The sequence below is a fragment of the Pisolithus orientalis genome (genome assembly GCF_024613125.1).
Source record: "Pisolithus orientalis strain OTSU chromosome Unknown F5J12scaffold_12, whole genome shotgun sequence".
In the NCBI taxonomy this organism is placed as follows: domain Eukaryota; kingdom Fungi; phylum Basidiomycota; class Agaricomycetes; order Boletales; family Pisolithaceae; genus Pisolithus; species Pisolithus orientalis.
Window position 1 is genome coordinate 502,923 of NW_026260793.1, and position 27,803 is coordinate 530,725.

A 27,803-nucleotide genomic window follows, 5' to 3' on the forward strand; every position below is an offset into this window, starting at 1 on the left:
AGGCGAGGAGCCCTTGTGTGCACAATTGCAGTGAGGACTCAGTCACCATGGAGGCTTGCAAAATTACAACTCTGTCGACAGTTTACATAGAACCTCCAGATGTAAGTTCCCAATATCCAACAAGTTCATATCAACTTTGAAGGTGGAAGCTACAGCAGTGACAATGCCTAGAAATTGTCTTTGTGTAACGCCATCATCCCAGCGTTGACTTCATCTCCCATCCGACTATTGTTTGGTGAGGCATAAAAGGGATCAACTTGACCTTCGACGTGAAAAAAGGGGATAATTTATCTTGTGGCTCGTGACCATACTAGGTGAAGTCATAGTGCAGTATCTGGGCCATGCCATCAGCTTTCCGAGGCCGGGAAAAATGAGACCACCCCTCACAATAGTAGTATTCGTCAATCAGGGGTACCCAGTCTTTCACTACTGCGCTTATCAGACTTAAACCTGGTACATGGGCTGCCTTTTCAACCAGCGACTCGAGTTTTGGCCTTGAATGGACAACATTCAGATAGCGCAAGCGGAAAGTACCTGTGACGCACCGTGTGTACAGCTCCCAGGCGGACCCCCTGAAGAGATACCAAACCAAGTCACGGTCCCTGCGTGCATATTCGTTTCCCTCGACAGACGCAGAGCATGAGGGCGCCCTCCGAAGATTGCGGGACAAAATGTCAATCCCAAGGGCAGTTAGGAGAGCGCGGTCTTTATGCCTGCTTGTGCTCAACATGGAGACTACGGTACATGGATCAGTTCAATAAGCGCCGCAGGTAGAAGCACGACCACACCGTATATTAGAGGCCTGGCGACGTATATGACCTCAGCCAGCCAGTCTTGGATGGATGCAAGTGGGGCAACAAGTTGAAGAGAAGGTCGGACGGACGAAGTGGTCAACGCCTTTGGAAGGAGATAATCTTCGATGGAAGAATCCGAGTGGCCGGGAGGAGGAGTCAGCATTAAAGAGCTGGGTTGTAATGGTACATGATTGTTCTTCAGATGGTCCGGCGTCGCAGGTGGAGAAGCAGGCGGAGTGGTCGGAACGAGAGTAGGGGAAGAATGGATTGAGGACGGCGGAAGGGAAGCAGGATCAAAGTAGCGCTCTGGAATAGCGGGCGAAACGAGGGGTCTGCGAGTTATCCTGAGCATAACGAGGCGGAGAATGACCCTGAAGAATGTAGTAATTAGCACAAGCCCATGCGGAGTAGCTGGAGATATATACTTGATACTCTCGATAACGACAACGCCTCTCCACCTGTTCTTCTCAGAGAACTTGCGCCGCATTCCCATCTCAACGAGAAGTTGGGTGAAGCGAACGAGCTCAAGTATCCTAGCAGTCCATTTGTATTTTCTGTCTTTCTCGCACCAGGCACGGGTGTACTTGGTGTGGAGAGGTAGGGGGAGAATGGGTTTCCGCTTCGTGTCGTTCTGAGCAATCTTAGCGAGCAACGTATCGTGATACAAGCTGGTTACATTGAGCAGGGCAGACACTGTTGTAGACCCTATTGCTTGAGAATACACGATGCGCATCAATGAGAATGTGACGAACAGGCTTCTGATGCAAGTTCAGCGTCTTTGAACCTTCCAGGCAAGAGCCAGGTGATGGACTTGAGAGTAGACTCCACCGAAGAGATGGTCGAAACGTTTTTGACCAGAAAGTCTTCATATCTCGCCAATGCCGACGACATGGGTATTGAGGGACGCTGAGGTGGTTGTCAGTATCAATTCTCACGTCCAATGTACCCAAATCGTAGTAGAGCAGTGCCGTAGTACTTTGTGTGTCTTCGCTGACAGTGTATCTCCCTTGGGAGGGACAATGGGACTGTCTTGTCGGCTAAAAGGTTATGGCAAGCAGCAACGAGGAAGGGACTCGTGGCTTGTCGCTTTTGTCCCAGACCTCAACCAAGTCTGATGCACGGAGAGCCGTCGCCCACTACCGTTTCCTTGCCCCCTCTTGACTACCTCCAGGCAAGTCCAGTCAGAGGACAGCTCGAGCCTCATGACGAGGTAACCAAAAAGTCGGGCTGGCGTTTTCTCCAGTGCACAGATACTCCCAACGAACTCAAGGTTCGTCCTGCTCCGTAACCAAATCATCCCTCATCTCATAGTAACCACACTCGTTTTAAAGGTACTACTCCCTCCCCGTACAGCCCAACTTTATGCCGTTCTTTTAAAGGCGGAGCTCAACGAACTCGCCAAGAAGCGTGATGCCTCTTGGGACCGCATCGTCGACATCCGGCGTCTCAAAGACCGCATGATAAGGAAATGCCAACGCCTCGCTCAAGCATACTCAGTCAATAACCAGGCTGCCCGTGTCCCATTTCTTACCCTCCACGCCCCACCCGACTTCCGGCTCAAAGAGATGGAAAAGTGGATTCGTTTTCAGGAGGGGTCGGATTCATTGTTCACGAAAAAAAATTCTCCAGATGGTGTCAAGTCGCGCCCTTCATTCTGTTGTGATCGCTGCGCCAATCTGGTTCCACACAATCATACCGTGTCACACCGTCGTGCTTCCTCGCACTCTGTGCATTCTCGTCGATCATCATCATCAGCGTCGGAATGGGCGCACTTGACCGGTCCTTCGGTCTCTAAACACGCGAAAGCCTCTAGAGGTAATCAAAACGAAGTCATAAGCAAATCGTCATCCAGTTCTGTCGCTCGACATGACTTCAGATCGCAAGAGAGCAGGACTCACGATGTGTACGTCCACGAGCACGACAGTGTTCGAGAATCAACTGGAGCAGGACATACCAACCGTCGAGAATTGAGCCTGGAAGAATTCCAAATCCATTCTTCCGATCATCGGAGCACTTCAGTCGAAGCGAGTATGCTGCTAGCGGAGACCAACCTGGAGCGGAAGAAACGCGATATGCATGTGATCCCTGAAGATCCTCATGAACACAGTGCTACTTCAAGCATTCGCTCCGCATCGGAGAGCCGCCACGACGTGGAGTCGACTGGTCGCCTGTCAATCGTCTCTCCAGATCCCGTTCCTATTCCATATAACGGGTCCTTATCGGCTGCCTTCAAAGACACGGTCACGAGTCCGGTGGACATGAATGACTCCCGTGATCAAGGAAGGCACTCTCCATTAAATGGTTCACAGTCTCCTCCCTCAGAGGAGGAACCTACGGATGCGGATGGCATGCCTCGTCCGGACGCCCTACGGAGACGAAGCAGCCTGAAACGCAGCAACTCTGAGTTGCGCATGAGTATGGCTTATTCAAGCAAGACGGTGTCCTGGGCCATGGATCGCGACTGGTCTCATCAAATATCCCAGTACCATGCTGCCGCTGAACAGGTGGGATATGTCGGTGGGTCATTCTTACTTCGCAATTTATGTTGTACTGAGCAACTTAACAGACCAGGAATGGGGGGTAATTCGTGACAAGTGCAAGGACGAGCTGGCAGGCCTGAAAGTCCTGCGACGTAGTGTCACAGAGACTTTATCCAAGCTAAAATTGGAGACTGAGAGATTGCAGCGTGAAGATGAAGTTATTCGCGACCAAGAAGAAAAGTTACGCGCGGGGTTCGAGCAACTGGAGCAAAAACATGTCCAGTATCAGACACAAGGTAGTGCTGTCATGTATGAAAATTGTCTCAAATGTTGACATCCTTTTTTTGAAATTAGTCAAGGCTGTTTTACATGAAACCGAGCAAGTACTTGCGCTTTGTGGTTCGAAGCGGAGCGGAGAGTCATGATGACCTTACTTCAATCCATAATTCCTTGTTAAGGCTTTCTCCATGTGATACCGCAACTGTATACCCTGACACAGTGCTTTCTATGTCTATGCAGTTCTGTAGATACGGTACATAATCCCATTGCACTAAATCAATTTTGATTGCCGCTGCCGCTTCGCTCGCACCCACCAGTATCGTACTAAAGCTACAAAGCCGCACTCCACAAAAACGACTACCGCAAGTACTACTCCAAACCAATAATAATCTCCAGATGGTATCGGATTGTTAACAGTATTGCGTGGGGTATGTATATTCATCGAAAAGGCTCCTTAGGTGGGTTTGAGAACGACAAGCTCCGTATAACATAACTACCAAATCGACATACCGATAATTGGTGCAGGAACCATCGCCCCAAAGCTGACGAGCGACAGAATCAGGATAGCTTTGTCAGAACCTGTTCTCGCATTTGATACATTCATCCGCAGCTGCGAGAGGTATATGGGATGCGATTGACTAAGAATATGCTCGTAATGAGAGAGAGCTTGCTGTAAAGCAAGAATGTGATCTAGAAACAATAAGCTAGGAAAGACCAAATTTGATTCAGAACAAGTACCATGGACATCACCCATATACATAGCAATTTCCACGTCATCACTTTGCACGACCGTTGTACCATTGAGGTACCTTTTACGAACCCGTGACAATACCTCAGACTTGGATGCCAGTAATCGAGTCAAAGACGTAACGAGTCGTCTGGTACGTGCAATACGCCTGAGGGTCGCTGTAGTAGCAGCCTGTGATGAGACGAATTTTGCCTTGGGAGTAGAGAAGACGCTGTTCAAGAAAAGATTAACTTTTTGCTTCAGGTAGCGGGAGGCTAAGGGGACCGCAAAACGAGGAGCTGAGAAGCGGGAACCCTCCCCAGCGATGATTTCAATCTTTTCAGAGCATGGAATGGATGATAACTCTACTTTCTCCTCTTCCACAGTGGTAGTGGAGGCGGTTGAGCTGCCAGCCGATGGGCTGCTAGCACATTCCCCGTTAGAAAATAGGATAGTTTCTACAGCAGCGACCTCCTTTTCGATCTCCCGCAGAATCGGGAAAAAGGAGTTCACCACTGAGTCCAACAAGCCATGAGCAATCCAGTCTGGTGATCTCTGTTCGTAATAATCACAATGATGTCAGAATTGGCACCAACCACTGGTCGTGTGAACATTGTCCTCGAGTAGCTCTATTCTGTTCCGTATACGCTCGATATGATCTATGGATTACAACTGTAAACCCATTCACTGGGTAACAGGGCCCGTCGGACTTACCGGATATGTCGGTGAAATGGAACTATTACAAGATTTAACAACAGATGATCGCGAAATGCCCGATTGACTAACCGTGCATATTCCATCCCGAAATACAACCAAGTATATGCTTGCTTCCCCAAGTAACCCTTCATCGCCTTGCCGTCCAAACGGCTCGCGAGTGATAGCATTGTCCGTGGCCCGGAACACGATAAATCGATAACCCAGCCTAGGGAATAACTCAAGCTTTTCTCGCATATCTCGTTGGAGAATATCCTCAAGCGTCAATGGATGCAAGTGGAGCAACTAACAGTATTTTATTGGTAACAGTCCCACTCCCGGAAATAATTAACAAACCTTGCCGATCGTGCGCAAGTCGTCCCAATTAGGGTTTGCAACGTCAAGCCACCAGGCCTTGGATGCCTTCTCCTTTGGAACAGGTGTAGGAGCTGGCATCGCCCTCTGTTTGCCCTTCGACGGTCGAACAGCTGTAACGTCCATCAACGAGACAGAACGACTGGGTCCTTCCGATTGCCCAGAGGGAACTGCAATTGTCAAAGGAAGACCGGTAGGGTAGTAGACCTTCTTGCCCTTCCTAGGTTGTGCAGCATTCTTCCGTGCCTTCTCGAGTCGACTGAGTATACGGGGCAGCGACATCCCACGAAATACAGCTTGTTGGGTATGCAGGGAAGGGAAAGCTGAGTTGTCACGGGTCATTTCTGGTGGTAAATACAGAGCAAATTCCCGTGGAACACGTCGCGACTCCCGTCGGGCCCGGACACGTGCACTCATGTCGAATTCAGAGGCAATTGTCGTGTCGAGAGAGACTGGTCGTCCCTTGCGTCGCCAACCATGGCGGCGGGAGTGAGTATAAGCAGAGGAGCGTTGAGTGTATAAAGAGATCGATGAACCAGAGGGCAACGAAGCCGGCAAGTATCTATGTGCCCAGCGGGAGATAGCATGCTCGACCACGGCCGCTAGAGCGCCTACACCTGATGCCGGGGACGAACCAGATGAGGACGTTGAGGAAAATGACGAGTGTATTGAATGGACATCCATTGGGCCAGAGATATGCTGGCGGTCCCCACGATAGATATCGTGGTTGGCTTCCTGGCTATCTGCAGCACCGAACGAGACGTGGGTGGCAGTCATAAGGAACAGAAACAGTGGGTTGGAATGACAGGGCGGCTCCACGATATTGCAGCGACATGGGCATATACATGTGTCAAGCACCACGCAGTGTACGTGCTAGTGTGTGAATGTTAACCTTTTTTGGGCGTCCAGTCCAACATCAAAGTACCTGTCGCTAAACAATAAGTAGATTCATGGTAATAAGTACAGATTGGCATGTATACAGCAGTACGGTCATATCGCCCCCTGCCAAAGGCCTTGCTATGAATGAACTAAATCCTGGCACGCCCTCAACATCGTCCCGACGTGACTTTCGTGAGTGAGCCGCGCTAGCCACCCATCAAGCCCAGAGTCAGTCACAGCCAGACTCTGTGTTCCATTACTACACATGTCTGTGGTGACCTTGGTTGTTTTAATCTGTTCATTTACCCCTTGCTCCAATTCCGCATGAACGCTGACAACACTCTTGGAAATTCTCCACTGGAAGTTGGTCGGGGCTTCACATTCAGGTTCTACGATCTTGCCTTTCTTGGGATCATAAGCCCAATCTCTTTTCATCCTCACTTCCAGAGGAAGGAGCCCGCAGACCAGAGATGGGTTATCTTGTATGCTCTTGACTAACTGCGGAACAAGATGGACTTGCTTGAGAACGGAAGGATGAACAGTTTCATGAGTAACCTCGTCGGTCTTGCTGGGAAGCTGGCGAGTGTGTTCCTTCGCGAGGGCAAAGATTCCAGTGCAAGGACTTTCCCGCCGTCAACAAGGGAATACGAATGTTAGTCTCTCGAAACACTCACTCATGGGGACGCTGTTGTCCCCAAGGCGCCACCGGGTCAGGAAGGGAAGCAACGTATTTAAAGTCCACAGACAACATGTCTTCGACGTTCGCCTTAAAAAATACCGTGTCAGTCTGTACACTGGACTGCATAGAAGCTGGGACAGACTATCATCCAGGTCAAAGTTAGGTCGGAAAGATCGTGCTCATGCCAACCACCTCCAATCTGCGTTGGGTACATCAGTGAACTACACGCAGTTACGAACGAAGTGCGCTGACATCAGAGTGTGATCCTACCAAACAGAATCACTGTGATCTGGGGTTCCGGGTGGTAGGGTAGCACTTACCAGCGAACCAACACTGCGAAGAATGTCAAACCGTAAAGTACCATATACGACCTTTTAACTCCTCACCTGCTTTAGAACTTGCCCCTTCCTGCGACCACTCTCAGTCTGTTCAAACTTGGTGCAGTCCTTCCCGGTGTCCACTAGAAATTAGCAGTGGTCTAATCTAACAAGGAACGCACATACGAAGTCAACTCTAGTCTCGTTGATGGCGAGTGCTTGATATGCTCGCTCAATATGATCTCCAAGCCTTGTGTTTGGGAATCCAAAAATGGACGTAGTCGAAGGGGACTTATGTGTGATCTCTTCTGGCAAGCCAACGGAACCGACGGTGTCAAACACACCGACACACCTATCAAGGACTGGAAGCGAGACACCCCAACATGATGTTTGGAGACTCACTTGATTGAGGTATTACTCGCAAGTTTCGTCCTTCCTTTTCCGTCAAATGCAGGGGAGTCCCAGGGTTCGAGCTGTGCCTTCAGTCTCGCAATCTCTGCAAAGGTTCTTAATAGTGACTCTGCCCCTCGTAACGGTTGAACAAACCAGCCGCGTCTGTGGTTCTTCCTAATTTCTGACAAGTAACGAATATCTCTCCAAAATGGTCCATGTTGGTCTTGTCCAACAGGCCGATGACGCCCTGTCACCAAGAGTTGAGTAGATAGGTGGTATCAGCAATGTTAGTCACCTACAATTAACATGGCGACCATTCTGGCCGTATACGCTCCCTGGTCGCGTCAATAATGAGTAACAATAGCTTGTGTTCTATCAAACGCACCCTTGAGAAGCCAAAGAGGAAAATCTTGGTGAACGTTAATTGAATATTTTCGTGCAGACATAAAATTCGCACCTCGTCCCCGGGAGAGTAATTTCTGAGAACACAGGCCGGGTGAGTTTAAGACTGTAGGTGGCACCTTCCATGACTTACTGTGCGACGAACGCATATGCTTCCTGGATTTTTTCTCCTGTACATTTAGCATCCATGTAATCAGATACGTAGTGAACTATCAAATTTGAGTTACCAAGTGAGGAACCCGTTGCTCCTGGCGGTCTCGACGTAAGCGAACGCCCCATGGAGTCATTTTAGAACGATCAATTACCTTGCACGTATTCGGAGTAGAAATTAGGCGAGCTTCCTATCCCATTTTGATAGAACACGATTTGGGGTACGGGGACCTCTCTACCGTTTTCGATGAGTAGTAGGCTCAGGGGCTCGAAAATCCACGGACCCTCGCACATCGACATTGTTCAGTGCTCGGGACAGTTTCTGCAGATCTCCTCGTAAGCATTCCAAAAACAAGGGTGGCGTCCAAGGCACGGACAAGGATGTTGGTATACTTCCAGCGTTCCTTGACTATTATACCGTCTTGCCACGTTCTATAGAATTCGCGAATCACAACATAAGACTTAGACGAAGATGAGGATGGAATACTAGCCCATCGCAGCAAACAACGATTCTCTTCTTGATGCTGTTGGTCATGGTAAACGGATTTGCGATGGTCGTTGGATACTAGACACGATATGAGGTGGAGGGGTTGCCAGGACATGATGAAACGACTGAAGTCATTAATATATGCATAAACAGCCACCGAAATCCACACCGCGTGTGGAACGCAATGTCAGCATCGCGCAGCATGGCACTCAGCCAAATGCTGACGCAGTACTGAGTGATCGATTGATCTCCCGGCATTCCGAATATAATGCGTTCCTGTTCCCGCCCCTCCTTTGGCGCCAATATTGAGAAACACGTTGGTGTGTAAATATAGAACTTGTACTCACACATGTAGTCGGAAAGGGGGCAACCCAGAGCCGACCAGAGCATGTGTAGTCCACGACCACTGCCACACGAGCGTTCGGCTTGGAGGTTCATCTGATGGGCCTCGCCGAGATCATGGAAAGCACTGTTGATGTATTTATAGTGTCCGCGGTTTCATTAGTGATACAGCAAATTAAAATGTAAGCTGTAAACTGCTGTACCACTACTATCGTCCTAAACGAAACTGTGCATCGGCATATTCATCCAACGCGCGACGAAAAGCTGTTTCAGATATGAGCATAGGAGTACATGGTGACTCGGCATCTGGTAGTTTGGACTCTCCCAGGTCTTCTGGACGAGTGTAACTAGGGACGAGCAAGGTTAGATGACTGTCGGTGGGAGAGTCGCAAAGGGAGGTCCTCACTCGAATTCTGTAAGCATAATTTGCCAGGGTGGGAATCCATGTATCTCTAGGGGTGGTGCCGGTGACTTAGTTTTTCCAATGCTGTGAACAATCATAAGGTCCGGTGGCGGCAAGAAACCTTTGCAACGTGAAGTCATCAGCAGTGCTTTACCACGTTATGAAACCCACCTTCTAACAACGGTCCAAGTTCAGAGGATGACAGTTGAAACACACGGTTCTCTGGTGGCACACCCCCTGCTGCGCCCCTGTTTTGCACATAACCCTTCAGTAATGAGCGGGCTGCACATGCGATGGCGGGTTTCCCTGAACTACGCGATGCCATATGAATAGTGAGACTGTTCAACCGTGAGGTCGAATCTTCTATGATCTGTGATGAGAAGTAGTTGGAGGGAGCACGCCGCCAAGGCTCACTTTTTGGGCGTCGGCGAACAGCAACGTGTCTTCGCTTGTGCAAACGTCCGCTAAAGGGCGTCTTGAACGTGATCACAGCAAGTCCTTGATGTAACTTGGCAGACTCGGGTGACTGGCTTCTCGAAATAGAAGGCTCTGACAGTGGAGGGGTCAGGGGGTATTCCACCTCTGACTCACAACTGTCTTCACCCGGCATCTCCAGCTGAGAAATGCACTCGCGCACACTCTCTTGGCACCAGACAAGGACACCTGATAGGGAAGCTCGTTGCAACAAGGTAAGCTAGAACCAAGTGGATACGCACCGTCGCGATCGTAAACTGTAAGCACTGCAATACCTACCTCTCTACACCATCTTGTGGTTCTCTGGAGACACTCGAGGAAAGCTGCTTCAACCTCTTCTGAGGTGAATTCATTGCTGCCCACCAAATTCAAGCAGAGGTGCATCGGAACCTTGTTGCGATGGACGTTTGGCGCAGACGGCTGTTGCTGCCTCCACTTCTGCATCTGAGCTAGTACCGCGACCGCTACGACATAGAAGCTGTGGACAAGACGCAGGGTCCAGTGAGGGGGCATCGGAGACACATAAAAAGTCAGTTGCTTGGAGACGTTCCCCCCATAATGTATGTGTTAAGGTCACGTGACGGCGTATTGCGTGTCCACGTCGTCCACTGCGGATTTCTGAGCCTTTTGCACTGTCCAGGGGAACGTAGGTATGTAGTAGTTACAAATGACTAGCATTGTTGGTCAACTAGAGAATAGTTGGTTCTGATTCGATAGTTCTCTTAATCTTTAGTAAAATGGAAGTTTTCCAATTATCCAGCTTCGTGACTTGGTCATATTCCACTACACATCCAGTGAATGCTTGCTGATCGTCAGCTTGGATAGCGTCGATTATAGCATTGACAAATTTGCACTCGCGGGTGGACGCGAAAGTAGGATCTTGTGCCATATACTTCTGAATGTTACGCTTCGCGGTAATGGAATCCTAGGAAAAGTCAGTAAAGAACGGGGGTAGACGCGGCGGAAGCAATACGACCTTCATGGCAAGCGCACAAAGACAGGCCTTCAACCAATAGTCCTTGACACTGTACTTCGTGAGCGCCGACGTAAGGGATTGGTCTGCTACTTGTTCATAACGTTGAATGGCTGCGGGATACTCCTCGAGCTCGGCATGCAAATCCGCAGCGTCTTTAAAACATGCGTTCGCAGTGCTGGCGTGGATGAAGCTGAGGATATTCGACGACATGAGAGTAAAAGGACACGAACGCAGTTGCATCTTCTTGAGCATACCAATCCGCCGCACGCTCGAGACTGTCGCATGCCCTCCGAAGATCACTCAGTTCATGCTGATATATCTGGGCGATCTCTTTCTCTCTGTCTGCGGCCTGTCGAAAACGACCGGACGAGGTCAAGTGTGTAACGGTCTGTCCTAATGCTTGGACAGCCACTGTGGATGTCAAAATTGAGTTGCATGGCCCTGATCTACAAAACGAACAGTGGGCGTACAACCAGGATGACCTCTCTTGTACGCTTTGGCAGCATTCCACCACGCATTTGCAGCTTCGTTGATTTCCTTGCACTTCTCCCTGCACTCAGCTTCCCTTGCATACGCATCACCAGCCTCCCTGAATTGCTTCTCCAGCTTGAAAGCGTTTGCAGCCTGCTGGTAGAGATCGCCGGCTTCCTCAAACTTCGTAGACGTTGAGCTGAACCATCCAGTAGAAGAATTAGCTTTCTTGTCGGCCCTCTCCAGCAGCGTCTGAGCAGGAGATTTTGATGGCATGGTGGCTCCTAGCACGTCACATAAAGTCGGCAGTCAGTGAATTAGTCTTGGGAGTCACGTGACTATGCTACGGATAACAATATTCAATCGCGACGCCAATAATTGCCTCGACTATTGTTGAAATGTCCCTCCCAGTCAACGACATCCGCAGGCTATCAGAACTCCACCCCAAACCACAGCATATCAACTATCAGTATGGGACCGCAGGATTTAGGACTTTGTGCGTCCTTTATCGTACCATCCAGAAATCAGCTTATCCGCCCATCCATCAGGGGCAAGGTACTCGACTCAGTGCTCTTTAGAGTCGGAATCCTAGCGGCTCTCAGGAGCAAGAAGTTGGATGGAAAAACTATCGGTGTAATGGTCACCGCCTCTCACAATCCTGAACCAGTAAGCATGTCCATCATGTTGGGTGCGCGAGATTACGCATCACCCGACTGCGCAGGATAACGGGGTCAAGCTGGTCGACCCCCGAGGCGAAATGTTAGAAAGCTCCTGGGAGTCTCATGCCACGGTTCTCGCAAATACGCCATCGACCGATGAGTTTATTTCCGCGCTCCAGGATTTCGTCAAAACGACCAAAATAGACATTTCCAAACCTGCCAGAGTAGTATACGCCCGCGATACGCGCCCATCTGGCCCTGCGCTGGTGGCCGCCCTTGAAGATGGTTTGAAAGCCATGAGCGCGGAGGGTAGGAATGCCGGCGTTACTACGACCCCCATCCTTCATTATCTGGTCAGAACAATCAATACCAAAGGAAGTAAGGAGTCTTACGGGACCGACACCGAGGAAGGATATTACACCAAGCTCAGCAGTGCCTTTAACAAGCTCATGGTACGTGCAAGCATAATAGATGGGACCTACCGTAACGTGGAAATGAAATGACAGGTCGGAAGGCCACCACGACCTCCGCTCGTCATCGACTGCGCGAACGGCGTCGGTGCTCTTGCTGCGCGGGCCCTCAGCCGGTACCTTGTGAATTCTTTACCTGTTGAACTGGAGAACACTGCAATCGATACCCCAGGAGCACTAAACAACTCATGCGGAGCTGATTTTGTCAAGGTGAACCAGAAACTCCCACCCTCTCTCACAGATGTGTTGGGGCCCTGCCAACGGGGGTGTAGCTTGGATGGAGATGCGGATCGACTTATCTATTTCTATCTCGATGAGCACCGCGAATTCCACATGCTTGACGGGGATAAAATCACCACCCTTGTGGCCAGCTTCATCGTTGAACTCGTGAAAACCGTTGGCTTAAGCGAAAAATTGAAAGTCGGCGTCGTACAAACTGCGTATGCCAATGGAAGTTCCACGAAGTACCTTTCCGAGGTGTGTGGGGAGTGTGATATAATCGGACATTGTCTGAATTATCCCCCACAGAGGTTACCTGTCAAATGCGTTCCAACGGGGGTGAAACACTTGCACCACGCAGCGGAGCAGTATGACATCGGGGTGTACTTCGAGGCAAATGGCCACGGCACTGTGGTGTTCTCTCAACCAGCGCAAGATTTAATCTTCTCTCATCAACCATCCACCCCTACGCAGTTGACAGCACTGACGCACCTGCAAAACATTTTGAACGTTATTAATCAGACTGTCGGAGACGCCCTTTCTGACATGTTACTCGTCGAAGTTGTACTCGCTCACAAGTCCTACGGAGGAGCTGAGTGGGATTCTCTGTACACTGACTTGCCGAACAGGTTGGTGAAGGTTGTGGTTCCAGATAGGAACATCTTCAAGACCGTAGATGCGGAGCGTCGTTTGGTTAGCCCAGGGGCTTTGCAGAACAAGATCGACGAGTTGGTCACGAAGTATTCCGAAGGGCGATCATTTGTTCGGCCTAGTGGGACGGAAGATGTTGTCAGAGTTTACGCGGAAGCGACTACGAGGCGACAGACAGATGGTATAGCGGAGACTACTGGAACGCCAACCACCAGAACTGACGTTTTTCGCTGTAGATCTTGCATTCCGCGTAGCGGGATTGGTGTATGACGAAGCTGGTGGTGATCGGTCTCAGCGACCTAAAGAATTTTTGTGACGAGGAACGGAATTTGTGTGCTCTTACTGTACCCTGTAATACCGCAAAGTTGCAATGACGACATGGCGTGCCCTTCGGCAACTGCCGGGACAAGGCTGCTGCCGCCAGCCGCTTATATTGCGACTGGTCGTGGTGGTTGGTCGCAATCCTCGCGCAAGTGGGTGTAGGTTTGCAAGTAGAACATCAGCTGTATTTGACTGTCCCCTCACACCTCCCACTGCCTTCCTCGTAACTTCTGAGAACTTTGACAGCCACGGTAGTTGCCTATGTGCCGCTTCGTCATCTACAAGGGTACCTCCCCCGTACAATTATCCCATGTGAGTGAAATCTCTGAAACTGAAGTTGTACGCGTGCAGGGCGGAGTTTCTGACTCGCATTTCCCAGCTTTTGACTCGGCCGTGCCATTCCATCATCAATCAGGCATTTGACTCCCGGCTACGCTTAGACCGCCGGAGACCCATAAACGGAGACGGCTTTGGTGTCGGTGTGTCTCTCTCCGTTTTCGAACGCACTAGCAGGTGTCTAACCGGATGTCACTTAAGGTTGGTATGACACAGTATACGACGAGGAGCTAGGTAGTCAGCCCTGCATATTCACTTCGGTGACTCCGGTCAGTTTACCACTGCTTCGGACGATATAATTTCGCCCGAGCCATTTCTCAATAGGCATGGAACAACGCTAATCTTATCCGGCTCGCCGAGAAGATCAAATCTCCCCTTGTATTGTGCGTCGGCCCCCTGGGTGCATTCCGGCAGTCACTTATCTTCACTCACCGGCATAGTGGGCACGTAAGAGCCACTACGGCTGGATCACTATCTCTAGATAATTGCCACCCATTTGTGTTTGGAAAGATTATGGTGCGCAACTGTTTCCACACCTTCCTATGAACTTGTGCGCAGTAAATCGCAGTTCATGCATAACGGGGGAATCGCAGATTTCCATCTCATAAAGCGGAAGCTGCAGTCGGGCCTATCTGACGAAGTTTTCAATACAGTGCAGGGGAATACAGGTTAGACTATCGTTATTGCACCAACCCGCACACGATTACTCACCCTTGTCAGACTCGGAATGGGCCTTCGCACTGTTTTTGTCTAAGGTAGTCAAGAGGGCTTCCTTGTGGAAATTCAAGGCTGATTTGTTGTCAGCTTCCCAACCCTCATGCCAAATCGTTCACGCCGCAGGTGCTACAGCAAGCCATGCTCAACACGATCTCAGCTCTTAACAGCTACGCTGAAGAGGCTGGTATCACCGAGGTATGTGAATTCGCTTGCGAATGACTTGTCAGTGCACCTTCCGAAGCCCAGCCTTATGAACTTCTGCGTAACCGATGGCGAAAGTGTGGTGGCCACGCGATATATTTCGTCCCGCCAGGACGAAGCTGCTTCTTTGGTAATCAGAATTAGAACTTCGTCGACACTATTTCCTCGTTGATGGCATCTACAGTGGTTCTCTTCTGGGACTACCTTCAGTGAATATATGACGGGAGGCCATTATAAAATGACCAAGGCTGATAAGCGTGAAAACATTATCATGGTCGGTGTTATGATTTGAGTGCCACCTGGGAATACTAACCGTTTATCAGATTGCAAGCGAGCCGCTGACATTCGAGAAAGGTAAATGTCAGGGCAAAAACCTGATGCAAGCGCTCTACTGACACAGCAGCGTAAGCTGATTGGATGGAAATACGGACGAATAACATGGTGGTCATCACACCCAAGATGAACTTTCTGCAAATACCGATCATTGACAAGTTCTACGTCTCACCTTCCGATCCGGCGGCACTTAACAGGGGAACGGACTTCGCCGCCGCCAAAGGTCTCCTCAGTCCCCGGAATTCCCTCGCCCCCGTGCAAGGCAGAGAACCTGCACCTCAGATAGTTATATAGTCTCAGTACTTCGTACCTCGTGTGGTTCGTGGCTGAAGTCTGTACCTTTGAAGACTTCGCTTTCCTTTTGCATTCCCGAGAGGTGTACTTTTTAGAATTGTAAATAAATACGACTTGCGGAGAAACTCACCCCGAGGACCCACGTTCAGCCACTGCTAGTGGTTAGTCCGCCTGCGTGTCAAGTTGCCTGTGGCCCTGAACATCATGAATCCTTGGTTGTTGTGGTCTGCACTATCGCACACGGCGAGGTTCGTATGCCCGTCTCTCCAAACGTTTTACCAGCTTACCATGCCACAGGCTCTCAACTGTGCTGCAAATCCTACTATACCTTCCACTGACGCTTGCAACGCTCTCTACTTCAGCCTTTCTTCTTCTTTCTCTCCTGCTGTCGATACATTCACTTATCCATGGAACGCTCATTCTTTTGTGGGGGTCGTCGGCTTTATCTGTGCTGCAAGTCCCCATGCACCCATTCCTCTTACTCGTCTCTTTCAACGCGTTTGCACAAATCACACATCCGTTGCTCGCAACTGCGACCAGGTGGTGGGGGAAATTCCTGACATTTTCAGGGCCTTCTTTCGTTGCTTTGGAAGGTCTATCGAGCCTGCTGGTTGCGCAAAAGGTTGGCCAGGTTGGGAAAGCACTAGCCGATGAGGCCGAGAGTTACCAGTTAGCTATACTTCTTGCTTCAGCAGCTGCCTATGTGATGGCTTTCTGGTGGATTGTCGTGGTCTGTGGATGACACGTTCGTTGGTCCGGTTGTGCACTGATGATCATCTGCTCAGGCGTATCCAGCTGCAGCAACTTCGCCGCTTTCATCTACGTTATTGGGCGTGGCATTGACAGCTTTCTTGTTTTTGACTGTCATTGGTTTCCGGCTTCGACGAACAAATATCGTGGAGTCAGCGATGCTCTCTCTCTTTCTCGCATATAACGTTTGGCTCTGCGGTTTCGATCAAACGTCGTTCACGGATCCCGCATCTTCTTAGTGCGTGAAAGCTCGTGTCGCCTCCGCTCACTTCTCACTTTGGTTTTAAGTGCGCCATTACTCTCTAATATTCTACCACACCTGCAGACACTGGTGAACTTTATTACCAATACCCTGCCAAAGCCGGTGCTCGCCGCACTAGTCTACAGGCTCGCAATTCTTCAGCTTGCTTCTCGCATACTTCCCACTATCGGAGCGGATGCGTGGGAGGCCGACGAGTCTGGTGATGGGTGGGATGGACGACCGGTAATTAACAATTGCGTTTGCGGTTTGCAGTCCCAACGATTTATGCTCGCCATATCTGTCAGACATCCATCATGACTCGCATACTACTGACATACAGACAGTCAATTTTTGTCATGGTATATTCCCACTTGCTACGTGAGTGGTTCGACCTCTGCAGATGCAAACTGCTCTCATGAAATTCTTACTAGTTCTCGATCCTGCTTCTCAGGTTTGGTGGCGCTGGGCGAATATCATGTTCACCCTCTTTTTGTGGTCTGTTGAACTAACCGTCAGCCCGGACGGGGATGACGTCTCTGTGAAATGGAAGGTAGAGTAGGTTTTACGGAGACGGTTGGGTGTGTAATATGGCACTACACGCTCACTGCGTTAGGAGTAGTTTGCTTTCCACACCGCCTTTTCCTCGTCCTCCCCTTGGTAGTATTCCCTCTTCCAGATCTGCGCTTTCTGCTTCACACCTTCGAGTATCTGTTCGCATGCCACGAATGCCTCTTGGCGGTGGGGTGAGGACACGGCAATTACTATGGATGCCTCCCCCACAGGCACCGCTCCTAGCCGATGGTGAACGGCGGAGGATATCACATGGGACGTGGAGGTCGAGTTACTCGCCCGCCTGACCGAATCGTCGTGTGCGTTTCGGACAACCTCTGCCACTGTTTTTATGGCAAGCTTGCTGTAAGCTTGGTACTCCAGTCGTGCCACGACCTTGCCTGTATGTCATGTCTCGGTTTGAAGTTGATGGATTGTAGATAAATAATGGTCGTGCCTTTGAAAGTGTTACGAGTGGTCCCGACGAAGACCACGGTCGCACCAGCACCATCATCTTCCACTGAGCGTGTGATGGACTGGACGTCCAGCTCGTCATAAGTCAACACGCAGACGTTTCTTCCCCATTCTTCCCTTGATGCGACGGACGTACTTGGAGTCGACGTAGGCATCTGAATCGTATGGGTCCCAAGACGTCAAGATCACTTTTATGTAGTTGTTGCCCCTGATTGCTAGCAATTACCGCACTCCGGGTTTAAGCGGACGTCTTCATGTCACCATTCCCGTTCAAGATGCCAATTGGCAGTTGCACAGTATCAAGTGCCCTGAGGAGGGTGTCCCTCAGTCACGAAACACATCCATGCAGAAGATTCCTGACGTCTCAATTTCGCAGTCTTCAGGAAACTGGAGCACCAGTTGACATCCATCCCGAGGTGGAAGAGGCACTTAGCCATAACAAACCGGTAGTAGCCCTCGAGTCCACCATCATCACTCATGGAATGCCATACCCCACTTCTATCGACATGGCACGGTCGGTGGAGAATACCGTCAGGTCTACAGGGTGTATCCCTGCAACCATAGGAATTATAGATGGTCGCGTAAAGATCGGTTTAGAGCCTAGTCAACTTGAACGGCTGGCAAGCCGCAGCGGTAACCCGTTGAAAATATCCAGGCGAGACATAAGTGCTGCCATCGTATCCGAGAGGGATGGCGGCACTACCTGTAGTTCAACTCTCATATTTGCTGCACTGGCTGGAATTAGGGTGAGTTGCCCTCTTGTTTATTCCTGGACATCCTTTCCCTTACTGCAACTGCCAATACAGGTCTTTGCCACTGGAGGGTAAGCTTTTGCGGGTGCTCTTGATACCAATGTCACACTGACAACATAGTCCAGTCTGGGTGGCGTGCATCGAGGAGGAGAGAATAGTCTGTATCACTAAATTTGATCATCCCCTCGGAACTCATAATTCAACAGCATTGGATGTCTCGGCCGACTTGCACGAGCTCACTCGTTGTTCTGTAGGACTGGTGTGTGCCGGGGTCAAATCAATACTGGATATTGGGAGGTGAATTGGTCAGACCCCGTAATTGTTTGTTAAGACTAACCAATCTTGTGGTGTTGCAGGACACTTGAATACCTTGTCAGTTGTTCGTCAGCGTCATGCCCACCAGATCTTTAGCGTAACGGTGTTGCCTTCAATAGGAAACACTTGGGGTGCCGGTTATATCCTATAGAGAAACCAAAGACTTTCCTGCGTTCTATAGTCGGAAAAGTGGCCACCAGGTGGAGGATCTCACACAACGTTGGCTATCTCAACTGACTCAGGTTGAACAGGCGCCATGGAATGTCACCAATGCTATTGATGCAGCTCGAGTACTTTGTAAGGAAGAACAATTGTCCTTATTTCTTTACTGATCTTCCTAACATAGACACACATCGGCAATTAGGAATGACAAATGGAGCACTATTCGCGGTTCCAATCCCCGAGAAGTATGAAGCCAATGGTGCTGTCATACAGGAGGCCGTAGAGCTTGCAGTGCGTGAGTCGGAGGAGTCTGGAATATCAAAGCTTGGGAAAGAGGTTACACCCTGGCTGCTTAAACGTGTGGGTGAGCTCACACAAGGGAGATCATTGGAAAGCAGTAAGTTGTCTCCCGAACTAATCTGCCTGTGAAATCTGACCAGTGCCTAGACGTTGCTTTAGTTCGGAACACTGCTTTAATTGGTAATATCCTTCATGTGTATCAGCATAAACTACCACCAACTGCTTGTCAGGCGGACAGATTGCACGAGAATACGCCAACCTAGCCTGGGAAAATGAGCAAACTGACGTACGTTCCCTGCCGTCAGTGCCCATCGTGATGCTCAATATATCTAGCTTCGTTATCCCGGTTTCCAACCAAGCTCCTCTTCTGCCCGAAGTTGTGTCCAAAACGTGTGCAATACGACGGGCGAGATACACACCGGACCCTCGGAGGCTTTGAATGATGAAAAGGCATCTATAGTAGTGGTCGGATGTGCTGCTGTGGATATTACATCGAAAGTCCAGCAGACACCGACTTTCTCACAGAAGACCACCCACCCGGGAAAACTCACTTTAACTCTCGGGGGTGTGGCTCGTAATATCGCAGAAGCCGCACACAGGGTTTTGGCTGGGTCCAAAAACCAAAATGCCGCCACTCTTCTTATGGCACCGGTTGGCGAGGATATCTTTGGTAGACTCATTACGGATTTGACACGATCCATGGGCATGAGAACAGATGGATTATCATTAGTTCCAGGTCAGCAAAGTGCCGTTTGCAATGTTCTTCTTGACGCTCAAGGGGGACTTGAGACCGGTATCGCGGATATGGATCTTTCACAATTGTGGAAAGGGTCGGAGGTAAGCTCAACCATACTCCGAGCACCTAAAATAATCACAACTTCGTCAAGGTTTTCTCAGTCTTGCGTCATCACCGTCCGCGGCTTCTTGTTCTTGATGGTAACATTTCTTCAGAAACAATGAGTGCGGTCGTCGCCGAAGCTACAACATCTAACATCGAAGGTGAGATTTTCTAGCGCACATATACGGAGGAAGGCTGACTCCCGACAGTCTTTTTGTCAGTGCTACTTATTTTGCAGTGTTCGTCTTTTATTCACTCTTTCCAGCGAGCCTACTTCTGTCACAAAATCCACCCGAATTCTTCCAGCGATAGCCGCTAACCTCGGTCGGACGCCACGATCCCTCATCTCATACGCCTCCCCTAACCTCCTGGAACTCGGCCACTTGTATGAGGAAGCACGTACTACATTCGACCTCATGTCCCACGACCACTGGTGGCGAGTCATCGACGGTTTTTCCCTGGGTTCTAGCTTCCGAATGGAACTAGACCAATTAGGAAGAGCGCCAGTCTCCGATAAAGCTCCCGAACTGGGCGACTTATCTTTCCTTGTCAACAAGGGCGTTGTTCAAATGGCTATCAACCTCTTGCCCTTCTTTCAGCACCTCGTAATCAAGTGCGGGGAACATGGGGTAGTAGTCGTAATGCGACTTGGGGACGCAAACGTTGGCAATTGGTCGATGGAGCGCAGCAATCTGCAAGGCAGATATATTGTTGCTCACTCGCAAGTTTCAGCCGAAACAATTGTCGTACAACATTTCCCCCCAATACATATTCCGCCAGGCACAGTGGTGAATACCACTGGGGCAGGGGATACATTGGTCGGGACACTGCTGGCAATGCTGGTCCGAAACCCCAAAACGTTCCTGGACGTCGTGGCTCTAAGGAATGCCATAGATATTTCTCAGCAGGCTGCCACATTGACACTGCAGAGTTCCTCTGCAGTATCCCCATTACTTTCATCGCTATCAATGCAACCTCTGCAGTGACTTCCCTTACATCTCCCAAACGTGTAATGTACTCAGAGGGGTCCCACTCGAACGAGCTCGCGCTTCTTCCGCTCGTCCTCCTTCTCTGCGATGAGAGACTGCTTGCGCGCCTCCTTAGCTTTCTTTTCATAGTATGCCTACGATAATGTAAGACATCAATTTCCGGATCAGGATTGAAAACCGGCACCTGAGCACCGTGGCGTAATCTGGTGATTATATTTGCTGCCTCCCCTTTAGAGAGAGTTTCGAGTTTTTGTATGGTATCATCGCGACATTTCCCCCATCTCTTGAGGATTACTGTCTTCTGACTCGGTGATGCGGGCGCCTTGCGCCATGGCGCGGTCCGAAGCAGACTACGGAATGAGAGACAGAAGGATATGGAGCTAAGTGCGTTACCTGATACTCTGACCGCCCGGTAGCACTTTCCGGGCTACGTACGTGTCACAACCCTTGAAAATGTTACTCAGAGAATCCGATGTCATGATGACCCTCTTTCGCATGTATGGTGATAGCTTCATAGCTCTTGCAGAGGATCCATCCATAGTCGCCTCCGTGAACGTTGCTCGATATCGAGCAGGGTCCCCTATAAAACAAGTAGAGAAAACAAAATAGAGCAGCACACGCAAATAGTTTTTACCTTCTGCGACGAAAGGTTCTATGCGTACGTATCCCCTGCCGAGACATTCCAGGACGTAGACATCACCTCCACACCCTACCCACGCATTGGAAGTCAATTTCAAGACGTGGGGCGCCCCAGAGAAATTGTCCACAAATGCAAAAGGATCCTCGTAGTCGATATAAGTTACAGACTTTGGATCAGGTAGCTCGGTGTTGATACTGCTCGATTCGATGATGGCATCGCTGGTACTGGAGGATTTGGTGCTAGCTTCCAATTCACTGAGACTTTTATCTGGTCCGGATGCTAGGTCAAAACAGAAGAACTTCGAAGGGAAAAAAGGCTCACCATCTATGACTTCTGCAGGGTCGAGACCAAACAACGTCGGTGTTGAGAACACCCCTGGGATACGGTTCCTGGTATCGATGAAGTCAATGATGCGACAATCGACTTTGCCAGTCGTGGGAGATTGTCTCAAACCTCTGCCGATCTGCAGACTCAATGCATCGCGTGCTTGGAACAAACATCAAACACACCATCTGAGCAAAGAGATTCCGTGAACGAGTCGGACGTGCGATGACCACGCAATCTATGTTAGGGATATCCGCGCCCTCTGTGAGGATTGCTATTTGGCATGGTGCCAATAAGCCCCCTGGAGGAAAGGTAAACAACTTGACAAACCACAATTAATGAGGACAGGGTATAGGCCAGCTTTGAAATCTGTGATCAAGGCTTGTCGCTCTTGGGGCGGCGTGCCTGCATGGACGTAATGAGCTTCAATCCCGAAATCTCGAAAGGTCTGTGTTAGGCGCCGAACGTGATCACGGTTAACGCAGAAAACTAGGGTGGATTTGCGGTCCCCTGTTTTCCCAAGTTAATACATACATAGGATACGACACGTGTATGACAGACCTGCACGATCCATCCATACTCGCACGACCAGGTTGTTGACTGTGTCTGTGCTGACCACATGGGCGAGACTAGATGCATTAAAGTCACCAGTCTTCGTGTTGATAGTTACATCTCGCAAGTCGATGTTCGCATGTACGGTGGTGAACCTGACGTCGCAGAGCCTAGTACATCGACTGAGCATACTTTACGCTCGGAATTGAGCCAGACATACCACTGTTCCTTGATCATCTGCAGGAAGTCATGGTGATACACAATCTCTTGAAAAACCGAGCCGAGAGCAAGTCCGTCGTGGCGACTGAATGTAGCTGAAAAGCCAATGACCGGGATTGGGTGTGGCGGAATAGACTTCGGGAACGTTCCCCCAGGGTTCTTGATGGCCATGTCAAAATGGGACAATATCCGACGATAACTGTTAGAGGACGGTGGTCAATATCTATTATGTGAGCAGGACAACGGTATTACGAGAGGGCAGCGGCATGGTGGGCTTCGTCGACGACGATGGCCTTGAGAGTTTCCGGTCGAAACTTTTCTAACCGCTGCGGCTGGAGGAGTGTCTGAATGGTCGCGACGGTGCTGGGATAATTTGAGTGGTGGGTATCGGTGTGCACGGTCTCAAGGCCTACACGTCTGCCAATCCCGATGCTCTGTGTTTGGCACCCTGTTCAATTTCTACTCGCCAATCGGGGAACAAACGTGCTGCCTGGACAGCTGCCTGGCGAGCGAGCTCGATGCTGTTGACAATGATGAGGGACTTGGCGGCGGAGGGGGACTGTTCTGGCGGGGCAATTCGTGAGAGGAGAGTGAGGAACACCGTCGTCTTCCCAGCGCCAGTGGGCAACGACACGCCAATGCGACGCCTACCAGCTGCGAGTGCAGCCCGACATGCCTCCAAGCAAGCCTCCTGGTAGGGCCGCAACCTAATCATATATGGATGTCACGATCGACGCGCCCCCAACGATCGGTCGTAAGTACCATAGCTTGCCAGTGTACCCACCTTGTCGCTCACAGTTTGGTTGCTCTGAGGTCACTCAGTTTACGGGGTTTGGCCAGTAAGTCATGCATTCGGTATAGTAGTGTACGCATGCAGCATGAACTGTCCATACTCGACAGCCAATACCAGAGATTAAGGGAATAAGACATTCTATGGAGATATAAAATGGAGAGGGGACCACAAATGCTCAGCCAGAGCCACCGGAGTAGACCTTGCCGAACATCACCTGCTGGAGCTTGTCGTAGAGCGAAAGCACACCAGCACCAGCGACACCACGGAGAATATTGGCACCAGCACCCTTGAATAGTGACTTCACACCCTCCTTTTGGATGATTTGCGAACCAGCGTCAAACATGGACTTGTAGTGAACACCAGCACCCGAAGTCATCATCATACGACGACTGTCCCATAGTTAGCAGCAAGTAGTGATCCACTGCACAAAGCACGTACCGAATGGTGTCAAGAGGATACGACGCAAGACCAGCACCAATAGTGACACCCCAACCAAGGAAGAAGGATGCCAAGAATGAGCCTTCAAGAGCACCCACAAGGACGACGGGCTCTGCAAGAGCTAATCAGGCATGTCCAGCGTCAGTAAGTCAAAAAAACGTACTCAACGAGTCGTAGACACCGAAGTAGAGACCACGATAGACGATGATACCGACAACTGATGGAACGAAGCCACGGTAGAGGCCGGCGATACCATCAGATGCAAGTGTCTTCTTGTAGACATCAACGAGACCATTGAACTGGCGCTGTCCACCACCTTTCACTGACTTGGCATCGTTGGCAAGACGAGTACGGGCGTAGTCCAAGGAGTAAACAAAGAGAAGTGACGAAGCACCAGCAGCACCACCAGATGCAACGTTGCCAGCAAACCATTTCCAGTACCCTTCAGACTTCTTGAACCCGAACAAGGATTTGAAGTAGTCCTCTATATTAGGTGTGTAAGAAAGGGAAGTCCCGCAACAGAAGTGGGAGACGCACTGAAGGCGAAGTTCAAGGCCTGTGTCGGGAAGTATCGGATAACGTTGGCAGTGTTACCTCTCCACAAGGAGACGAGACCCTCCTCCTTGTACGTCCGAGCGAATGCATCGGTGACACCCTTGTAGGGGGTGGCAAGACGACCTTGTTTGATCTACAGAGGAAAATCCAAGTTTTGGGGCGGTGGGACAACGAATACGCTTGCAAACATACCATCTCATCCTGATTTTGGACTAGAAGCTTGATGCGTTCAATAGGGTGCTGCTGAAGTCTTTGCGACGGCCTACAAGTACGTCAGTAAAAGCGTGACGACCACAGAAAGGTGGAGTGCTAACAGCTGAGACACCGCCCATCAGAAAGTCAGCTATGCAAAGACAAAACATGAACACGGTCCCACGACGACGAGACTGAAGCGTACTGATGAACTCCTGGGGAGTCTTGACCCTCTTAGCTTCAGCCATGTTTTTTTTTAGGACGGGTGGACCACGAAAAGACTGAGTGGTGGAAGATGGAAGTCTAAGGATGAAAGCAATGGTCGAAAATTTGGCGCGTTTTTGACGGCGAGCGGAATTTTCCGGAACCGTGATATTCCCACGCTCTTGATGTAGCGGTGCGGCTTTTTCTCCGATGGTTTTAGCGTCGCAACAGAAATGCAATGCCTTCTGTTGTTCGGAAAAGGCATGCGGTGTATTAAAAACGTCCACATAAACTAGGCGACTATGTACTGACGGTGTAATACGGTGATTAGGGCCATACAGATCGCGATGTAGAGCTACCAGGCCGAGCGGTGAAATAATTGCCTGTGTGGTCATAGGCACTACGCGGGTTGTCGCGAGGGGGTGCAACGGGAGCTATCGGAGGTCTAAACACTGGCGCTGTCTGAGGAACATACGTCCCGGACGGAAGACGTAGTGGCGGTAACGTCGGCCCCGGGTACGAGACAGCACTAGACCCCCCATAAGGAAGCGGTCGCGGTAACGTCGCCGTAGTCGGCGACGCTGGTGAAACCTGTGCTGTACCAGGATTCGAATGCGCGTGGGGAACGACAGATTCTAACCGCGACTTTTTCCATATTTGCTCGGTTGGTGACTGAGTGCCAGGCGTCGCCTTGCGCTTCTCACCCGCGCATGGCGCAAGCTGCAATTGTTCCTCATCAGAATCTGCAGTCAAGTCTATCACGTCATCACGACGAGAATGTCGAATCGCTGCCGGTGGAGCGCGAGGCGATGCTAGCTTGGCCAAGGGGTTGTGAGACTCGGATAACTCCCTCTTCACTCGTCCTTCATCTTCATCATCCGAGTCCAACACCAAAATCTCTACATCCTTTATCTGCCCCTTAGCTTCTGCCTCCCCATCTGAACCTGGCGTCGATGGACGCGGCGGTGAGGGATCACAAGGAGCGGTGCACGGGTGGGCAGCGCGCCACGCGACAGAAGCATATCTGTTGTCATTGGTGTGCCATTGCCCGTCGTTCTCAACTATAACTTCTTCTATGTCTTCTGGCGTCTCTCGCAGGATCTGGTCAAAGTACCTAACACTTCATCAGTTGAAGTCGACATGGCTGGCATCCAAACGGACCCGTCAATGATGAGATCGTCAGGATTGACAACCTTGTCGCAAACAGGGCAAAGCCACGTTGGAGTTTGTTCCATGCAGGAAAACCACGACGTGGCGTCAAAACACCGCGAATGGACGCAAAGCGCCGATCTACACGGCGTTTCAACGCGCATGTGAGTCAGCTAACCATAAGAAAATCCTGCTCAGCGGTGACGAAAGGAGCAACAAGAATTAACGCCTACCGGACATCTCAGTGACATTTTTTGCGGCCCTGCAACAATATCGTCGTCGTCAATTGTGGCCCTGGTTCTCACTACAGAAGGAATTAACGGGGAAATAGATTATCACCATGTCGTCAAACCTACTGGGTGCCATAATGTCTTCGCAGCTCCGATATTTGCCCTTCCTCAACCTGTCGACTAATTGTGCTACCGTCGTAACCTCGACCAAGAACACCATCAGGTAATATTTCTGCGCTCAGTTAATTCTGGACTTCGTCGTACTCGATCGACAACTAACCTTTGGCTGGACGGGCTGTTGACTATTCACGTACACCATTTCGATGCGGTTCTGGCCCGTCGGCCGCACTGATTTGCTTATGTCCGCAGGTTGGGCGGTACCAGGTTTCTTCTTCATACCTTTCAGGTTCGCATTCAACACCGCGCCATTCACGCGCACTTCGCAGGTAGGTGGAAATTCAATCGGACACGGACCAGGTACCCGAAGTCCCATATGGTTAGGAGTGTAGAACGTTGAAGTCGTACAGTACAATCGTAGCTGGTATTTGGGACTGTCGTCTGTCTTGAGGAATTGCCGAACCAAGAGGTTTCGCCAACATACCTAGTTTGGCTAAGTTTTGAAGCATGTTCGCTGGTCAAGGTAAACGAGAACGTCTGTTGCTTTCGATCCGTCGAACTGGTCGACTCTTAAGGGAGGGTTAGCCCCGAATGAAAGTTCCTGACAGACCACAGACCTGGACATTCTACTATGGCAGAAATAGGTCGTTCAATCCGAAAGAAGGGCGAAATCTTGAAGTTGATCACTGGGGAATGTTCGAGGAAAGATCTGGAGGAAGTCAAGTGAGAATCTTACCATGTTTGGACATAGATGAGGAAGAGGCGCCAATTGGAGGCGGAGGAACACGAGGGGGCGCATACGGGTCGTAACGGCCCATTTGGTTAGTGAACCCACCACCGATGGTTGTGACCCCATAAGAAGGATTGGTCATTGGCTGAGAAGGTTGCTGTCCAGATGCTCCGACGACTCGACTTTGGGAATAACTGTGAACGGCAAAACGTGATCAACGACACGGATAATCGTATTTCCCCAGAAAATATGACCGCAGGGGACACCACGATGGTGGAGGGGGGATACCAGAAGAGAACAGACGTACACTCCTGTATTGCGGACCTGACTTAAAACTGCTTGCGCCTTTGTCCATTTATCGACGTTATTGGCTTGACGCCAAGAATCCATCTGGAGAACGATTCTATCTATCAGATCCTGTTTCTTTCCTGACTTGTGGAACGACGTGTTGCACTGCTCATTGAAGCCGGTCAAGACTTGCTTCAGTTTATCGACAGTATTATGTTTCACGGTATGGCGTAAGTTCTGGAAGAGGATTAACCAACGCAAAGGGCATGACGTCACACGCGACTTACTTCGAAATCAGCCCAGCTATCGTTGGCAGCCATTTATCATCTGCGGTGACCTTGAATGCGACAAGGCAGAAGGCTGAGTTCAAGGCGGCAGCCCTCCATTGGCTTGTGACTGAACTACGAAAGACTGTACACATGTGTAAACAAAGACGAGCCCCTCCGGGGGTGATCACGTGGATATCTAATCGCCTTCTTG

The 27,803-nt window shown here is 50.2% G+C and overlaps 14 protein-coding genes across 14 annotated transcripts; 5 read left to right on the forward strand and 9 right to left on the reverse strand.

Annotated features, from left to right (window-relative positions):
- Position 1: 1 nt before the first annotated feature.
- Positions 2 to 1,788, reverse strand: F5J12DRAFT_827375 (peroxisomal membrane protein PEX16). The gene is made up of 6 exons (XM_051745554.1): positions 1,547 to 1,788; positions 1,220 to 1,487; positions 789 to 1,165; positions 546 to 735; positions 388 to 494; positions 2 to 334 (listed from the first exon to the last, which is right to left on the reverse strand). Exons 1-6 carry the CDS (start codon positions 1,683 to 1,685, stop codon positions 321 to 323), a joined length of 1,095 nt encoding a protein of 364 aa, XP_051600517.1. The 5' UTR covers positions 1,686 to 1,788; the 3' UTR covers positions 2 to 320.
- On the forward strand, positions 1,789 to 3,813 carry F5J12DRAFT_827376 (uncharacterized protein). The gene is made up of 4 exons (XM_051745555.1): positions 1,789 to 2,064; positions 2,126 to 3,311; positions 3,361 to 3,570; positions 3,629 to 3,813. Exons 1-4 carry the CDS (start codon positions 1,909 to 1,911, stop codon positions 3,697 to 3,699), a joined length of 1,623 nt encoding a protein of 540 aa, XP_051600518.1. The 5' UTR covers positions 1,789 to 1,908; the 3' UTR covers positions 3,700 to 3,813.
- F5J12DRAFT_741555 (uncharacterized protein) lies at positions 3,814 to 6,204 on the reverse strand. The gene is made up of 6 exons (XM_051742029.1): positions 5,331 to 6,204; positions 5,067 to 5,279; positions 4,995 to 5,016; positions 4,877 to 4,939; positions 4,064 to 4,825; positions 3,814 to 4,006 (listed from the first exon to the last, which is right to left on the reverse strand). The coding sequence occupies exons 1-6, from the start codon at positions 6,123 to 6,125 to the stop codon at positions 3,825 to 3,827; spliced, it is 2,037 nt and encodes a 678-aa protein (XP_051600519.1). The 5' UTR covers positions 6,126 to 6,204; the 3' UTR covers positions 3,814 to 3,824.
- Positions 6,205 to 6,275: 71 nt separating this feature from the next.
- On the reverse strand, positions 6,276 to 9,100 carry F5J12DRAFT_827392 (uncharacterized protein). Its single transcript, XM_051745556.1, has 19 exons — positions 9,003 to 9,100; positions 8,660 to 8,946; positions 8,546 to 8,600; positions 8,453 to 8,490; positions 8,324 to 8,403; positions 8,246 to 8,266; positions 8,152 to 8,188; positions 8,074 to 8,095; positions 8,002 to 8,025; positions 7,916 to 7,951; positions 7,770 to 7,863; positions 7,626 to 7,719; positions 7,410 to 7,575; positions 7,293 to 7,352; positions 7,227 to 7,239; positions 7,159 to 7,172; positions 7,049 to 7,105; positions 6,902 to 6,993; positions 6,276 to 6,849 (listed from the first exon to the last, which is right to left on the reverse strand). Exons 2-19 carry the CDS (start codon positions 8,701 to 8,703, stop codon positions 6,366 to 6,368), a joined length of 1,431 nt encoding a protein of 476 aa, XP_051600520.1. The 5' UTR covers positions 8,704 to 8,946; positions 9,003 to 9,100; the 3' UTR covers positions 6,276 to 6,365.
- Positions 9,101 to 9,205: 105 nt separating this feature from the next.
- F5J12DRAFT_905292 (uncharacterized protein) lies at positions 9,206 to 10,318 on the reverse strand (the record flags this gene model as incomplete). The annotated part of the gene is made up of 5 exons (XM_051748643.1): positions 9,206 to 9,344; positions 9,404 to 9,521; positions 9,572 to 10,016; positions 10,051 to 10,094; positions 10,117 to 10,318. 5 exons carry the CDS (start codon positions 10,316 to 10,318, stop codon positions 9,206 to 9,208), a joined length of 948 nt encoding a protein of 315 aa, XP_051600521.1.
- A 90-nt stretch (positions 10,319 to 10,408) lies between these two features.
- F5J12DRAFT_68629 (soluble NSF attachment protein) lies at positions 10,409 to 11,651 on the reverse strand. Its single transcript, XM_051740315.1, has 4 exons — positions 11,321 to 11,651; positions 11,081 to 11,261; positions 10,851 to 11,025; positions 10,409 to 10,799 (listed from the first exon to the last, which is right to left on the reverse strand). Exons 1-4 carry the CDS (start codon positions 11,595 to 11,597, stop codon positions 10,563 to 10,565), a joined length of 870 nt encoding a protein of 289 aa, XP_051600522.1. The 5' UTR covers positions 11,598 to 11,651; the 3' UTR covers positions 10,409 to 10,562.
- A 13-nt stretch (positions 11,652 to 11,664) lies between these two features.
- F5J12DRAFT_827414 (phosphoacetylglucosamine mutase) lies at positions 11,665 to 13,728 on the forward strand. The gene is made up of 6 exons (XM_051745557.1): positions 11,665 to 11,817; positions 11,870 to 11,987; positions 12,043 to 12,432; positions 12,487 to 12,927; positions 12,979 to 13,501; positions 13,557 to 13,728. The coding sequence occupies exons 1-6, from the start codon at positions 11,720 to 11,722 to the stop codon at positions 13,634 to 13,636; spliced, it is 1,650 nt and encodes a 549-aa protein (XP_051600523.1). The 5' UTR covers positions 11,665 to 11,719; the 3' UTR covers positions 13,637 to 13,728.
- Positions 13,729 to 13,902: 174 nt separating this feature from the next.
- F5J12DRAFT_720015 (N-terminal nucleophile aminohydrolase) lies at positions 13,903 to 15,522 on the forward strand (the record flags this gene model as incomplete). Its single annotated transcript, XM_051741207.1, has 12 exons — positions 13,903 to 13,953; positions 14,021 to 14,120; positions 14,179 to 14,246; positions 14,302 to 14,360; positions 14,418 to 14,493; positions 14,546 to 14,645; positions 14,698 to 14,732; positions 14,782 to 14,889; positions 14,936 to 15,025; positions 15,080 to 15,169; positions 15,219 to 15,249; positions 15,305 to 15,522. The coding sequence occupies 12 exons, from the start codon at positions 13,903 to 13,905 to the stop codon at positions 15,520 to 15,522; spliced, it is 1,026 nt and encodes a 341-aa protein (XP_051600524.1).
- Positions 15,414 to 17,192, forward strand: F5J12DRAFT_68958 (uncharacterized protein). The gene is made up of 6 exons (XM_051740364.1): positions 15,414 to 15,770; positions 15,820 to 16,252; positions 16,308 to 16,510; positions 16,561 to 16,756; positions 16,819 to 16,891; positions 16,945 to 17,192. Exons 1-6 carry the CDS (start codon positions 15,727 to 15,729, stop codon positions 17,070 to 17,072), a joined length of 1,077 nt encoding a protein of 358 aa, XP_051600525.1. The 5' UTR covers positions 15,414 to 15,726; the 3' UTR covers positions 17,073 to 17,192.
- On the reverse strand, positions 16,929 to 17,759 carry F5J12DRAFT_69121 (molybdenum cofactor synthesis 2). Its single transcript, XM_051740386.1, has 3 exons — positions 17,520 to 17,759; positions 17,119 to 17,463; positions 16,929 to 17,049 (listed from the first exon to the last, which is right to left on the reverse strand). Exons 1-2 carry the CDS (start codon positions 17,689 to 17,691, stop codon positions 17,123 to 17,125), a joined length of 513 nt encoding a protein of 170 aa, XP_051600526.1. The 5' UTR covers positions 17,692 to 17,759; the 3' UTR covers positions 16,929 to 17,049; positions 17,119 to 17,122.
- A 52-nt stretch (positions 17,760 to 17,811) lies between these two features.
- Positions 17,812 to 20,889, forward strand: F5J12DRAFT_720080 (indigoidine synthase A-like protein; the record flags this gene model as incomplete). The annotated part of the gene is made up of 13 exons (XM_051741212.1): positions 17,812 to 18,282; positions 18,343 to 18,359; positions 18,414 to 18,445; positions 18,495 to 18,585; positions 18,645 to 18,660; positions 18,723 to 18,803; positions 18,855 to 18,900; positions 18,950 to 19,162; positions 19,213 to 19,245; positions 19,296 to 19,402; positions 19,477 to 19,902; positions 19,953 to 20,030; positions 20,125 to 20,889. The coding sequence occupies 13 exons, from the start codon at positions 17,812 to 17,814 to the stop codon at positions 20,887 to 20,889; spliced, it is 2,376 nt and encodes a 791-aa protein (XP_051600527.1).
- A 16-nt stretch (positions 20,890 to 20,905) lies between these two features.
- On the reverse strand, positions 20,906 to 23,429 carry F5J12DRAFT_69050 (P-loop containing nucleoside triphosphate hydrolase protein). Its single transcript, XM_051740373.1, has 11 exons — positions 23,041 to 23,429; positions 22,880 to 22,990; positions 22,629 to 22,826; positions 22,418 to 22,578; positions 22,187 to 22,366; positions 22,042 to 22,130; positions 21,854 to 21,995; positions 21,527 to 21,799; positions 21,286 to 21,472; positions 21,077 to 21,242; positions 20,906 to 21,026 (listed from the first exon to the last, which is right to left on the reverse strand). The coding sequence occupies exons 1-11, from the start codon at positions 23,340 to 23,342 to the stop codon at positions 20,922 to 20,924; spliced, it is 1,914 nt and encodes a 637-aa protein (XP_051600528.1). The 5' UTR covers positions 23,343 to 23,429; the 3' UTR covers positions 20,906 to 20,921.
- On the reverse strand, positions 23,322 to 24,910 carry F5J12DRAFT_827439 (mitochondrial carrier). The gene is made up of 8 exons (XM_051745558.1): positions 24,811 to 24,910; positions 24,728 to 24,756; positions 24,606 to 24,653; positions 24,396 to 24,546; positions 24,022 to 24,342; positions 23,859 to 23,970; positions 23,443 to 23,809; positions 23,322 to 23,383 (listed from the first exon to the last, which is right to left on the reverse strand). Exons 1-7 carry the CDS (start codon positions 24,851 to 24,853, stop codon positions 23,596 to 23,598), a joined length of 918 nt encoding a protein of 305 aa, XP_051600529.1. The 5' UTR covers positions 24,854 to 24,910; the 3' UTR covers positions 23,322 to 23,383; positions 23,443 to 23,595.
- A 149-nt stretch (positions 24,911 to 25,059) lies between these two features.
- Positions 25,060 to 27,803, reverse strand: F5J12DRAFT_827446 (PINIT domain-containing protein). The gene is made up of 10 exons (XM_051745559.1): positions 27,611 to 27,803; positions 27,343 to 27,560; positions 27,042 to 27,229; positions 26,923 to 26,991; positions 26,790 to 26,874; positions 26,469 to 26,739; positions 26,315 to 26,420; positions 26,192 to 26,262; positions 25,971 to 26,131; positions 25,060 to 25,923 (listed from the first exon to the last, which is right to left on the reverse strand). Exons 1-10 carry the CDS (start codon positions 27,641 to 27,643, stop codon positions 25,137 to 25,139), a joined length of 1,989 nt encoding a protein of 662 aa, XP_051600530.1. The 5' UTR covers positions 27,644 to 27,803; the 3' UTR covers positions 25,060 to 25,136.

Excerpts from the sequence above, each read along its gene's own strand:
- F5J12DRAFT_68629 (XM_051740315.1), bottom strand. The coding sequence starts at position 11,597 with ATGCCATCAAAATCTCCTGCTCAGACGCTGCTGGAGAGGGCCGACAAG. Across the intron at positions 11,262-11,320 it reads CAAGAGAGGTCATCCTGGTT|TGGCTGTCCAAGCATTAGGA; the intron begins GTACGCCCACTG and ends TGACATCCACAG. Across the intron at positions 10,800-10,850 it reads TTTGTGCGCTTGCCATGAAG|GATTCCATTACCGCGAAGCG; the intron begins GTCGTATTGCTT and ends GACTTTTCCTAG.
- F5J12DRAFT_827439 (XM_051745558.1), bottom strand. The coding sequence starts at position 24,853 with ATGGCTGAAGCTAAGAGGGTCAAGACTCCCCAGGAGTTCATCA. Across the intron at positions 24,757-24,810 it reads GACTCCCCAGGAGTTCATCA|CTGACTTTCTGATGGGCGGT; the intron begins GTACGCTTCAGT and ends GTCTTTGCATAG. Across the intron at positions 23,810-23,858 it reads TATCCTCTTGACACCATTCG|TCGTCGTATGATGATGACTT; the intron begins GTACGTGCTTTG and ends ACTATGGGACAG.
- F5J12DRAFT_827414 (XM_051745557.1), top strand. The coding sequence starts at position 11,720 with ATGTCCCTCCCAGTCAACGACATCCGCAGGCTATCAGAACTCCACCCC. Across the intron at positions 12,928-12,978 it reads CCACGAAGTACCTTTCCGAG|AGGTTACCTGTCAAATGCGT; the intron begins GTGTGTGGGGAG and ends TATCCCCCACAG. Across the intron at positions 13,502-13,556 it reads TACGAGGCGACAGACAGATG|ATCTTGCATTCCGCGTAGCG; the intron begins GTATAGCGGAGA and ends TTTTCGCTGTAG.
- F5J12DRAFT_69050 (XM_051740373.1), bottom strand. The coding sequence starts at position 23,342 with ATGATTAGGTTGCGGCCCTACCAGGAGGCTTGCTTGGAGGCATGTCGG. Across the intron at positions 22,991-23,040 it reads GCATCGGGATTGGCAGACGT|CACCGTCGCGACCATTCAGA; the intron begins GTAGGCCTTGAG and ends AAATTATCCCAG. Across the intron at positions 21,473-21,526 it reads AGAACCTTTCGTCGCAGAAG|GGGACCCTGCTCGATATCGA; the intron begins GTAAAAACTATT and ends CTTGTTTTATAG.
- F5J12DRAFT_827446 (XM_051745559.1), bottom strand. The coding sequence starts at position 27,643 with ATGGCTGCCAACGATAGCTGGGCTGATTTCGAA. Across the intron at positions 26,992-27,041 it reads CTCATCTATGTCCAAACATG|TGATCAACTTCAAGATTTCG; the intron begins GTAAGATTCTCA and ends AACATTCCCCAG. Across the intron at positions 26,132-26,191 it reads AAATGTCACTGAGATGTCCG|CTGACTCACATGCGCGTTGA; the intron begins GTAGGCGTTAAT and ends TCTTATGGTTAG.
- F5J12DRAFT_827375 (XM_051745554.1), bottom strand. The coding sequence starts at position 1,685 with ATGTCGTCGGCATTGGCGAGATATGAAGACTTTCTGGTCAAAAACGTT. Across the intron at positions 736-788 it reads CGCCAGGCCTCTAATATACG|TCTCCATGTTGAGCACAAGC; the intron begins GTGTGGTCGTGC and ends CATGTACCGTAG. Across the intron at positions 495-545 it reads GCCTGGGAGCTGTACACACG|GCCAAAACTCGAGTCGCTGG; the intron begins GTGCGTCACAGG and ends TGTCCATTCAAG.
- F5J12DRAFT_68958 (XM_051740364.1), top strand. The coding sequence starts at position 15,727 with ATGAATCCTTGGTTGTTGTGGTCTGCACTATCGCACACGGCGAG. Across the intron at positions 16,511-16,560 it reads ACGGATCCCGCATCTTCTTA|TGCGCCATTACTCTCTAATA; the intron begins GTGCGTGAAAGC and ends TTTGGTTTTAAG. Across the intron at positions 16,892-16,944 it reads GGTATATTCCCACTTGCTAC|TTCTCGATCCTGCTTCTCAG; the intron begins GTGAGTGGTTCG and ends AATTCTTACTAG.
- F5J12DRAFT_827392 (XM_051745556.1), bottom strand. The coding sequence starts at position 8,703 with ATGACCAACAGCATCAAGAAGAGAATCGTTGTTTGCTGCGATGG. Across the intron at positions 8,404-8,452 it reads AACAATGTCGATGTGCGAGG|AGAGGTCCCCGTACCCCAAA; the intron begins GTCCGTGGATTT and ends CGAAAACGGTAG. Across the intron at positions 6,850-6,901 it reads GGACAACAGCGTCCCCATGA|TCCTTGCACTGGAATCTTTG; the intron begins GTGAGTGTTTCG and ends ACGGCGGGAAAG.
- F5J12DRAFT_827376 (XM_051745555.1), top strand. The coding sequence starts at position 1,909 with ATGCACGGAGAGCCGTCGCCCACTACCGTTTCCTTGCCCCCTCTTGAC. Across the intron at positions 3,312-3,360 it reads TGAACAGGTGGGATATGTCG|ACCAGGAATGGGGGGTAATT; the intron begins GTGGGTCATTCT and ends GCAACTTAACAG. Across the intron at positions 3,571-3,628 it reads TGTCCAGTATCAGACACAAG|TCAAGGCTGTTTTACATGAA; the intron begins GTAGTGCTGTCA and ends TTTTGAAATTAG.
- F5J12DRAFT_741555 (XM_051742029.1), bottom strand. The coding sequence starts at position 6,125 with ATGACTGCCACCCACGTCTCGTTCGGTGCTGCAGATAGCCAGGAAGCC. Across the intron at positions 4,826-4,876 it reads CAATGTTCACACGACCAGTG|ACTGGATTGCTCATGGCTTG; the intron begins GTTGGTGCCAAT and ends AGAGATCACCAG. Across the intron at positions 4,007-4,063 it reads GGTTCCTGCACCAATTATCG|GAGCCTTTTCGATGAATATA; the intron begins GTATGTCGATTT and ends AACCCACCTAAG.
- F5J12DRAFT_69121 (XM_051740386.1), bottom strand. The coding sequence starts at position 17,691 with ATGCCTACGTCGACTCCAAGTACGTCCGTCGCATCAAGGGAAGAATGG. Across the intron at positions 17,464-17,519 it reads CACTCGTAACACTTTCAAAG|GCAAGGTCGTGGCACGACTG; the intron begins GCACGACCATTA and ends CATGACATACAG.